The following is a 12,078-nucleotide window of genomic DNA, read 5'->3' as shown; positions in this document are numbered from 1 at the left end:
TATATCTCTGACCTAGGAAATATGAATTCTGCCTCACTTACAAATACAGTCATGACTTAGCTTCTTCCATATGGAAGATTTCTAATTTTGGTCTGTGGACCTCCCAAATTCTTTGCTGGGGTGCCCTCTTTGCTCATTCAGGCTGAGCAACTCTTCTTCCCTAGACAGAAGTTTAAAATCCAATTTCCATTTACTGCCCCTTACTGGTACTGTATCAAGAATTTTTGAGTGATAAAATTGGTCTGGAAGTTTACAGAACAGGGCTATTCTCTTGGGCTAACTTGGCTATAAATTACTGTTCAGTTCCCTAATTATTTTACAGTTCCTTTCAGTACTCTGATCTTATAGTGTCTTTATATACCTAGGTCCACTCAGTATGAGTAGACCTCTGTGTGCCAAAAGACTCATTACATGACAGTACATATATCAGAAGCCTCCCTATTTTCAAAAGATTGATCCATAATGACAGTACTTAAGGAAACCACAATGTTTCAGTATTAAACATGTGAGATCATCAACCAATCAATCAATCAATCAACAAACATTTATTAAGTGCCAACTATGGGCCAGACATTGTGCTTAAGCACTGAGAATGCAAAATGAGGTAAAAAGGCAGTCCCTGCCCTCAAGGAGCTTACAATCTGATAGGGGGAGACAACATGCAAACAAATATGTACAAATAAGCTATATATAGGATAAATAGGAAACAATTAAGAGAAGGAAGGCACTGGAATTAAGAGGGGTTAGGGAAGGCTTCCTGTAGAAGGTGGGATTTTAGTTGGGACTTCAAGGAAGCCATGGAGGTCAGTAGCTGGAGTGGAGGGAGAACATTCTAGGCATAGGGGACAGCCAGAGAAAATGGCTGGAGCTGGGAGATGGAGGATCTTGTTTAGGAAACAGCTAGGAGGTGAGTGTCCCTGGATCAAAGAATACGTGTTGGGGAGTAAGATGTGAGAACACTGGAAAGGGAGGACGGTGCTAGATTATGAAGAGCTTTGAATGTCAAACAGTGAGCATTCTGTATCTGATCCTGGAGATACAGAAGCCATTGGGGTTTATTGGGTAACATGGTCAGATCTGTTTTAGGAAGATCACTTTGGTGGCTGAATGGAGGATGGACTGAAGTGGGGAGAGACTTGAGGCAGGTAGGCAGTCTCCCCCCCCCCCCGGCCCCAGTAGCTACTGCATGAAGTGATGAGGTCTGTACCGAGGAGATGGCAGTGTCACAGGAGAGAAAGGAGGTGTACTCAAGAGATGTTGCAGAGGTAAAACCAGTAGGCCTTAGCAACAGCTTGGATATGGGGGTGTGAGAGTGAGGAATCCAGGATGACTCCTCAGTTGTGAGCCTTGGGGACTGGGAGGATGGTGGTGCCCTTTACAATAATAGAGAAGGTAGGAGGCAGGGAAAAGTTTAAGGGGAAAGATAATGTGTTCAGTTTTGGCCAAGTTGAGTTTTAAGATATTCAAGATATCCAACAGGCAGACTTCAGGGTCACATGATGAACAAGATGGAGGGCTAGATACCTTTCCTGATGCTCAAAAACTTTCAAACTTTTCCAAAACAGGAGTTAAGAGATAACTTAAACTTAGTTATCTTAGTCAAGAGATAACACACGTTCAGCTGTCTCCATGATCTGACACTAAGAGATCCAATGAGGCAACAACCTCATGAACTGATGAGGTTAATGTACTCACTCAGCACCCTCTCTTTCACTGACTACCCTGCTCTGCACTTTAAAAAGCCAAAAGCCAAAAACATGTTCTGGCTGGAATTGAAGTGTGCTGGCTTTCTGAGGAACAAAGGCACTATGCCAGTGTATGCATGTGTGCCTACTACATGCCAGGCACTGTTCTTTACAAGTATTATTGTCATTTGATCTTCACAAACAACACTGAGAGGTAGGGGCTATTATTATCACCATTCTACAGCTGAGGAAACCAAGGCAGACAAAGGTGAAGTGACTTGCCCAGGATCACAGCTTTTAAAGAGTCTGAGGCCAGATCTGAACTCAGGTCTTCCTGACTCCAGGCCTAGAGTTTTATGTATTGTGCCACCTAGGTGCCAAGGAAAAAAAGTGAGCAATAGGGAGACATAAGGGAAAAGGACTGAAATTACCATAGATCTCAGAAGGAAGAAAACTGAAGGAAAAAGACCCTGAGCACAAGCAGATAAACCAACATGGAAGATACTAATAACAGAAGGGAATGTGGCCTTCAATTCAGCTAAACAAATTCAGATTATCTATGAATATTACAAAACTAAGGAAAATGAATTAATACATGATGAGGTACATACTCTGTAGATTCTCAAGACAGCAGAGAACCACAGCAGGATGTTCCTGAATAGTTTGAGAGAAATAAGAATTGTGAAAGCAGAATTTATGGCCGCCATAGCAGAATAGAAAAGCTTGAATCCACAGTTGCCAGTCTTACCAGAAGAACTAAAGAGAAACAACTGATTGGGGCTGCAAAAACATAGAAGTGCAGGACAAAGTGGAAGAAGAGAAGTAAAACGCAGTAACATTCAAAGAAAACATCAATTCTATACAAGAAAAATATTGATTTCAAAGACAGGATGTATAGGGACAACTTAAGGACTAAAAGTCTTCCAGAAGAATGCCACAAGTCAAAATCCAATAGGCAGCTACATGTGCAAGACTAGAGATCAGGAATGAACAGAGATCCAGGTTGTTGATGGTCTCAAATTTCTCAAACACTATTCTACTATTTCTGGGCCTTATGTGCCTGACGTGTTCCAATGACCAACTTTTAAACTTCTTAATTCATTCTAAGTAGTTTTGATGGCTACTCATTGGTAGTATATTTTGCTCTGGTACCGCTAGGCTCCCTTCTCTCCCACTTTCTTTCATCATTTCCTGTGAGATTTTTGATCTATTCTTCCAGATGAAAATTGGTATTATCTCATCTAATTCTATAAGGCAACCTGTGGTAGTTTGATTGCTAGCACTAAACATGTAAAGTGCTGTCATTTTTTAGTATATTTGCACAGCCCAACCATGAACAATGAATGTCTTCAATTATTTAAGTATCTATATTCTGTTAAGTGTTTTGTTGTTGTATTCTTATATTTTATGTGTGTCTTGGTAGGTTACATCCAACATATTTTATAGATTCTTCAGTTATTTTGAATTTTTTAAAAAAAATCTCTTCCTACTGGGTTGTGTTGGTACTATACAGAAAAGCCAATGGTTTCTGTAGGCTTACTTTACATTCTGCTACCTTGCTAAAGTTACTGTTTTCAATTTTTGGTTGAATCTCAAGTTTCCAAGTAAACCACCACAATCATCCACAAAAATTATAAACGTGTAGCTTTTAAAAAAACCTATTCTTATCCCCCCAGTTTCTTGTTCTTGTCTTACTGCTGTAGCTACTATTTCTAGAACCGTATCACAGTAATGAGTGGATATATTTGCTTTACTCTTAATCTTCAGCATTTCTTCATTATAGATAATGCTACCTCTTGGTTTTGGATATAATCTGCCATGAAAAGAAACGATCCGTTTATTCTTATGTTTCAATACTTTTTTTAGATATACACTGGTATCATATTTTGTCAAAAGCTCTTTGAAAAAAATCTATAGATTACTGTAGTTTTTTTCTCTCTCTCTCTTTTTTTTGGTCTAGGCAATGGGGTTAAGTGACTTGCCCAGGGTCACACAGCTAGTAAGTGTTATGTATCTGAGGCCGGATTTGAACTCAAGTTCTCCTCTCTATCTACTGCGCCACCCAGCTGCCCCATGTAGTTTTTATTATTAATAAGGTCTATCATGTTTATAATTTTCCTAATATTGAACCAGCCCTGTATTCTTGGTATAAATCCAGACTGGTTAGACTATGTACTCCTTTTAATATGATTAAATAGCCTCCTTGCTAATATTCAATGATTCAATATTTTTCATTGATATGCATTAGATATTAATTTATAGTTTTCCTTCTGTGCTTTCTCTCTCCCTGGTTTAGGTATCAAGACCATATTTGTCTCATAAAAGGCATTTGGTAGGATGTATTCTTTCTTTTGTTTTGCAAGCAATTTATGTAATACTGTGTTAATTGTTCTTTGAATGACAGAATTTGCTTATAAATCCATCTGTGTCTGGAGTGTTTTTTTCTTATTTCTTAAAAAAAAAGGTATTCATTTTATTTTTTGCACCATCCTTTCCCAGTATTCCCTCCTATCTCAATAGGACACTTCTAACAAAGAGGCAGAGTTAGGGTTAGTTTTTTGAAGCCAAGATTAGACATAGGATATAATCTGAATTTTGATGTCTCAGTGTGATTTTCATATACATTATTATCATTGTGCATATCATCTTATTCTACTTTTCTTTGCTCTCCATCAACTAATATGTTCCCATGTTTCTGTCAAATCAACATTTATGTGTCAGGCATTGTGCTAAGTACTTGGGATAACAAGAAAGGTAAAATGGTCCCTCCTCTCTAATGGAGGAAGATAACATACAAAACAGCTACATACCCTCAAGATATATACAGGGTAAATTGGAGGTAATCTCAGAAGGAAGGGACTAGCATTGAAGGGGAATGGGAAAGGCTATGACCTGAATGAAGTGAGGAAAGCCAGGAGGTAGAAATGAAGATGGAGAGCATTCCAGGAAATGAGGGACAGCCGGCGAAAAGGAAGTCAGGAGATGGAGTATCTTGCACGAGGAATAGCAAGGAGTCCAGTGTTTCTGGATCAGAGTACATGGAAGAGGGTCAGGAGTAAGAAGATGAGAAAGCTAGAAGGGCCCAGGTTGTGAAGGGATCCTTGTATTATTTGATTCTGTTGCCAATTTTCTCTGAATTCTTCATCTTATTTTCTGTAGCTCAATAGCATTTCATTAAATTTATATACCACAAATCCCTGACTGGCACCCATTTTGTTTCCACCTTTTTGCTACAAAAAACAGTGATGCCACCAATATTTTGATATGCATGAATTCTGTCCTTTTAAATGCATTTCATAATTCACATCATTTTATTACCTGCTCCACCTCCATCATATGGACCTTTTGGGGCACAAGCCTAGTAGTGTTATATACCTGAGTCAAAGGCTACGAACAGTTTGGCAACTTTTCTCAAAAAAGTCCAAATGGTTTCCCAGGATGGTTGGACCAACTCATATTAGTGTGCTTAACTGCCCAGAGCATGCTCATCTGCCCATCTGATGGATGTGAGGGGAAAACTTCAGAGTCATTTAATTAGTGATTTGGATCATTCTTTTGTGAATATTGATACTTTGTTTCTTCTCTGTAATTCTTCTTTTAAAAAGACTTTGGTCATATCCTTTGACTCCTGCTGACCAGATGCTCACTTACAGATAGGTGTTGTAAGCCCAGGGCTCTGGGACTGAACATGATAGACACTGAGGTGTAGGAACCAGTGGGCCTTGGGCCAGACCATAAAAAGTATAACGGTAGAGGGTAGGCTGTGGTGGGGCATATATATGCCACAACATGGCCAGATAGGGACAGTAAGCTACTTGTGAGGAAGAAGCCCAATTAGGTGGACTCATTTGGATGCCAGCCTACACCTAAGGGCTCTAGGATTGTGTGGATAAAAGGCTTATGAGCAAAGAGAATAGCTGCAAGCTAAAGGTGGACTTAGAATGTCTCAGGTTCCCTAAGGTTGTGGATTCACTTGTTGGCCACCATCTTGAGTCCAGAGCTCTAGGAAAACATACTGGGATCTTGGGGATCCTCTGTGTGGAACACAATAGGCATATAACAAGGGCTTGCTAAAGTGTATGTAAAATATTGTAAGTCTACCTCAGGGTACGGAAAAGGTTGTTTTACTGGAAGGGTATACCAGTGCAGGGGTAGAGGCAACCAAAATTGGTCTATTTGGCCTTCCCCATATGTGACGTTGCACCTCATGTTACAGTGGATAGAAAACTAGATTTGCTATCAGATGTAGGTTCAAAACCCAGCTCTACCACTTATGAACCATAGGACCTTGGGCTTCAGTTCCCCTATCTGTAAGATAGTGGTGTTGGGACTGGATGAAGTCTCAGAGGTCCCTTTCAGTTGCAAGTCTCAAATTCCCTGTCCTACCCCCAGTAGAAGATAAACTCCCTGATGATGGAGGCTATTTTCATTGTTTTGCTTTTATCTCCTGTGCCCAGAACAGCTAGGTGCTCACTGAGTGCTTGCCGAACTGAGAAAGTGCAGGTCTAGAGTTCACCATAAAAGTGGCAGCTGAAACCACAAGTTAATGGAATTGCCAAGAAATGGCCTAGGTCAGACACTTACCGAATAGTTTCATTAAGAGCTGGGAAGGAGCGGGGTGCCATGGTGCACAGAATGCTGGGCCTGGAGTCAGGAAGATCCAAATTCAAATCCAGCCCCAGGTAATGACTAGCTGTGTGAGCCGGGGCAAGTCACTTCACCTTTATGTGCCTCGGTTTATTCCTTTGTAAAATGGGGACCATAACAGCACTTACCTCCCAGTGCTGTTACGAGGACCAAATGAGATATGTGTAAAATGCTTTGCAAATCTTAAAGTATATAATGGTATCTGTGTAAGATACCAGCACTACAAAAGCTCTAGGTCTAGAGTCAAAGGAGCTGAGTTCAAATCCTGACTGATACTTACTATCTGTAAGACCTTAGGCAATTCACTGAAGTTCTCTGCCACCAATTGCATCTGTACAGTGAGGGGGTTAGTCCCTTCAAGTTCTATGATCCTATAAATATCTGAAGGACTGTCAAGTGGAAGAGGGATACACTGTGCTGCTTAGCTCCAAGGGGTAGAACTAGCAACAATGGGTTGGGCTGAAATTGCACAAAGAAGGATTTAGGTTTGCTGTAAGAAAAACTTACCAGCTCACTGAAGGACATGGACAGAAGTCCCACAGGATGGGCAGCCATGGAGGGGTTGCAATCTGCTTGGTTGGAGGGAACACTGATATCAATGAGATCCCAGATCCACCTTCTTCCCTGACACTGCTGTCCCAAAATGCTGCTGCATTTCTGGAGGAAAAGGCATCTTCAAGTGGAGACTGGATGGCCACTTATTGGGAATGTGGTAGAGGGGGCTCCTGGTTGGCAGACAAGTAGAACAGATGGATTCAGGTTCTGTGAAATTCAACCCTGGTAATCCATTACCTTTGTGTTTAGGTAAAACAAAGGCCAGAAAACTGAATTTCATTTTCATTTCTGTATGCACTCATCCTGTAGGTTCCCATAAGATCTTCAGTAACTGGAGAAATGAATCATCTTAAAACTCTTCAAGATGTCACTCAGAGTCCCCAGTGGCTCAGATGCCTAGTGGTCACTCAGGCAGCACTTTTAAAATGGACTTTCCTCACTATCCAAACACTGCCTCACTCTGGCAGAGGTTAACAACCTCCTGGCTGCCAAAATGAAGTCACTGGAGCAAAGGTTTTAAAAACAAAGGCCACTCACATTTCTGTGTCGTTTTATTTCAAGAGGTGAAGCTTTTCAATTACGCCGTCAATGAACGCATTCTTTAAGACAAGAACATCTTTGTTAAAAGTGGTTTTATACAGAAATAGAATCAAGAGCAAAGTCAATTCCCTGAAACATGCACAGTTAGGTGCACTGGTAACTTGGTGCAGGTGTGGACACAAAAGGGAACTGGACTTTGAAGCCATTTGCTTCTGAGTAAAGCTATTTTGGTGGTTATAACCCAAGGAAGCACAATTCTGTTCTGGACCAAGTAGGTTAAAGTAATATTAAAAAAAAAAAAGATTTGAAAGGGCCACTGTGATAGATCTGACCAATGAGCATCAACAACACGGGGGGCAAGGGAGACAGTAATACTTTCAATGTGCATTTTGGGTTAAGGGAAGGGGGTGAAGGAGCAGGTACCAATGAAACAGTGTGAATTATGGAATGCAATTAAAAGGATAGGCACTGTGAGCCACATGATGTGATGCATATATAGTCAAGGCACATGGCTGGGATAATTCAAGAGGAGCCGCAATCTGAAGAGAATGGAGCACAGACACTAATTCTTCAGTTAACAAAGGGGTCAAAGCTTCATATAATCTCACTGAAGGACACTTATTGAGAAATCAATAGACAGACCCCTGGCTCTCTTTGAAATACACATCGCAATTTCCTTAATAGCAGGTATGTCCTTTAAACTACATGACCTCTAGCTAGGTTCCAAGACAGGTTCACTACACTGCTTTCTGTTCCTTTTATGCACCATACTATTTCCTTTCTTTCCATCTGCACTCCAGTCAAATGATTTTTGAAATCATTAACATTTTTAAAGGATCCTGCCCTTTCCACTACCAATGAAGGCCATTTAGTCACCAAAATGCACTTTGTTTGGTGACCTGAGCTCTGGCCAAGTATTTGCTAAATCTCTTGTCCAACTGTAGAAAGACACTTAATGTATACAGGCCTAGCCTTGAAGGATGTGCAGTCGGTAGCTGAGCAGCAATAAAAGCCAATATAGGGGATGGGGAGAGAGGTACTCTCAGCTACCACACAACTGTTAAGCTCTCATAAGAAATAGATTTCCTAGCACCGGCCCTGGATTCAGGAGAACCTGAGTTCAAATCCGGCCTCAGACACATAACCCTTACTAGCTGTGTGACCCTGGGCAAGTCACTTAACCCCCACTGCCCAACCCCCCCCCCAAAAAAAAAGATTTCCTGTGTTCTACTTAAATAACTTCCAAGCCAATCCAAGCTCTTTAGAGTCTCTCTTCCTGTATCATGCTTGGCCAAAGCAGTTCTACCACTTTGGGAACAAGAGGGTTGATCTGAAGAGCCCCCCCTCCCCACAAGAGGACAAAAATACTTAAACACACAATAAGGAAAGTAGCAACATTGTTCCAACTTTGGACATGAATGAAACCATCACTTTTTCAACTCAATCGCAACAGAAAAGCAGAGGAATACTTTGGTCCATTTTTCTGAACTGGATGCCAGAAAATACCATATGGGATGAATGGACTTGAGGGATTCCAACAGGTCCTTTCTGATAATCATTGATCTGACCCTCACCTGGTTAGCAATGATAGGTCTTGAGTGGGCTCTAAACGAACAGACGGACGGCACCAATCCTGGAATTCCAACCCCCCAAAGGAGCAAAGGTGTGCCCCCACTACTGATTCTCTACTCGGAATAGTGTCCGTCCGTATGTATCGGAAGGGATGAGGCTGAGATGCATCATTTGGATTCCATTAAAGTGCAAATGCTTCGGTGTATATGGTCACACCAATATGTGTGCCTTCTTTATTCCCAAATAGCAGTTGGAGATCTGGGTGGCTCCATCTGGGTAACAGCAAAAAGTTCAAAATGACAAGTCCCTTTCCAACCAAGGTGGCAGTGGCACAAAAGCAGTGACTGGATGGCTCCATTTGGGGGACACTGGGATACACAAAGAAAAGTGCAGTCTGGGGATGATGGAAGAAAAGTAGAAGGAAGGGATGGACAGTAGCAATCAGGAAGAAGTTACTTGGGTTGCTTCTTAAATCCTTGCTCCCTCATCTTCTTGGCTTAAGATTGTTCTGAATTTATTTCGCCACACAGCTTGGCCAGGTAAGCCCACCACAGGCAACTGAGACGACAACGTAGATGAAGATCTGGGAAGAAACGACATTTCTGTTCATAAGCAAAGTACAGAGTACATCCAAAGTCCATTCCATCAGGCATCACCTCACTTTACCCCACTGATCCCATCATTTTGAAAATCAATATCAAGTCATGTCTGTAAAGTACTTCAAGGTTTACAAACTGCTTTCCTCATATGATAACCCTGGCAAGGTAGCTTGAGCATGTTAGTATTATGCTAATATTACAAAGCAGAAATTCTAAGCTCAGGGACCACTTGCTGATGGTTATTCAGCTAATAAGTCTCTCAGCTAGACCTTGAACCTTGGTCTTCCAACTCCAAGATCAGCTCTTTCTACCCTTTTATGCTGCCTCTCAAGTTACACTTCCTTCCTATACAAATTGATGGGCTATTAGGTCTCACTGATAAAACTGAAAAATTCAAAATTTGTCTAATTTTTTTTTTAAAGTCAGGCATTAATTCCTTTGACAGAACTGGAGTTTATGACATTTCAGGTGCAAATGTTAGTGGTAGCTGGTGCGATCTCCTGGCAAAGTGTAACATACCCCATATAGTAGAAGAACATGCTCATGTCTGACATATTAAGGGAAACTGAGGATATTTGAAGATATTTAGGTGAAGTTCAAAGGCAGGAAAAATAGAAGAGAATTTGTTATCTTTATATATTACAGACTACCTGTAAAGAAAGAAAAAACAGATGAGGAATCTGGAATGTACATAATAACTCTGGCATAGATGAGAGATTTCTTCACTTGCTAATGATAATTTTATCCTTCAAAAGATAGATGGGGAACTTCTATTCTGAATCTGATTTTCACTACTACAGAGGAACTAGTTGCTAGGGCAGAGATGATGGGAATATTGGGGGTGGATGACCACCACAGCAGGAGAGGAAATTTGGGCATAATGTTATTTGGGATTTGGGGAAAGCGGACTTCAAAGGCAGGATAGGGATGATCTCATGGGCTAAAATGCTTCAGGGGGAATCAGCCCAGGAGAAGGGGGAGATGCTCAAGAAGGAAATTCTAAGGATACAAAGGGAAATAATTCCAATAGAAAGAAAAATGGGATTTGAGAACATACAAATGCATAGGCAATCTACCAACTGACTTAGATTTTTAAAAGGCAATATATAGCAATGAGGCCAGAGAGAAGAGGATAGGGGAGTGTAGCACTTGGTGTAGGCAGACTCTCTGCCACCTCCTGGTGAGGCCTAGTGACCTCCAAGCAGGTCCAGCATGAAGCTGGGTGACACATGAATGCCAGAATCTGGATCCAAAAGAGGAGAACCTTGGGGTGAATCTTCTAAGATAAAATTCAATAGGGTTTAATGTAAAGTCTTATACTTGGGTAGAAAAAAATCAGCTTCCTCAGCATAAGATGGGAGAGATTTGGTACGATAGCAGCAGTTTGTCTGAAAAAGAACTGGGGTTTTTAATGGACTGCAAGCTTGGTGAGTCAGCAGTGTGATGTGGTAGCTAAAAAAGCAAGTGCAACTTTGGGCTGCCTTAAAAGATGTCTAACTTCCAAGACTAAGGAGGTAACAGTTCCTTTAGACTCTGCCCTTGTCAGACCAGACCTGGAGTACTGTGTTCAGTTCTAGGCAACCAGGACGGTGGCTGGCCTTCTGTCATGTCATATGAGTAGTAGTTGAAAGAACTGGATATGTTTAGCCTTGGAAAGAGACAACTCACATGGAACATGATAGTTAGATTCAAGTATTTGAAGAGCTGTCATGTGAAAGAAAGATTAGACTTGTTTTGCTTGGCCCCAGTTGCCAGCAAGAAATGGGTAGAAGTCATAAATTTGGGTTTGATATCAGAAAAAACTTCCTAACAATGAGAGCAATCCCCAAATGGAATGGGCTGCCTCCAGAAGTGGTAGGATTCCCTTCCTTGGAAGGCTACAAACAAAAGCTGGATGACTACTGGTCAGGTATTATTGTTAAGGACTCCTTCTGAAGAAGGGCTGGACCGCTGATGTCCCTTCTACTCTGAAATTCTATGACTCCCATGATATAATATTTTAAAATTTTTACCTAAAATGTTTATTGATTTATTTTGCTTTTACTTTCATTTTCAAGTATTTCTCCTCTTTCCTCATAGCCAGGGAGCCATCCCTTGTAACAAAGAACGAAAAAAGGAAAAAAAAAGCTATTTGGTAAAACCAATCAATACATCAATCAAGTCAACCACACATACCTGTCATCTCCTCACCGACAAAGAAGAGATCTTAACCATTTAGCATCTACTTCAACCCTTCCCTGAAGTGAATGCTACTTGACAGTATATTCACTATTGCTTTCATTCTTCTAATGATGTAGAATTCCCAAGCTATCATGGCAGCTATTCCATTCCTGGACAGTTCTTACTTCTTCGGAATTTCCTTATATTAAGAGAAAATTTGCCATCATGTAACTTCTATCTCTCAGTCCCAGTTCTGCCTTCTGGGACCAAACAAAATAATTTTAAATTCATCTGGATTCTCCCACTTTACCCCAGGTAAG

General features: G+C 40.9%; 1 protein-coding gene across 1 annotated transcript in view; it reads right to left on the bottom strand.

The window, feature by feature from the left end:
• Nucleotides 1–526: 526 nt before the first annotated feature.
• VAMP7 (vesicle associated membrane protein 7) overlaps nt 527–12,078 on the bottom strand; it is a 68,557-nt gene continuing 57,005 nt past the window's right edge. The window contains exon 8 of the mRNA XM_020975600.2: nt 527–9,582. Coding sequence (XP_020831259.1) covers nt 9,514–9,582 — 69 coding nt within the window. The 3' untranslated portion in view covers nt 527–9,513. The remainder of the gene's footprint in view (nt 9,583–12,078) is intronic.

This window comes from Phascolarctos cinereus, unplaced genomic scaffold (assembly GCF_003287225.1).
Source record: "Phascolarctos cinereus isolate Bilbo 61053 unplaced genomic scaffold, phaCin_HiC Scaffold_8;HRSCAF=390, whole genome shotgun sequence".
Lineage (NCBI taxonomy): Eukaryota > Metazoa > Chordata > Mammalia > Diprotodontia > Phascolarctidae > Phascolarctos > Phascolarctos cinereus.
The sequence above is the reverse complement of the archived record's forward strand: the minus strand, read 5'-3'. Positions and strand labels throughout refer to the sequence as shown.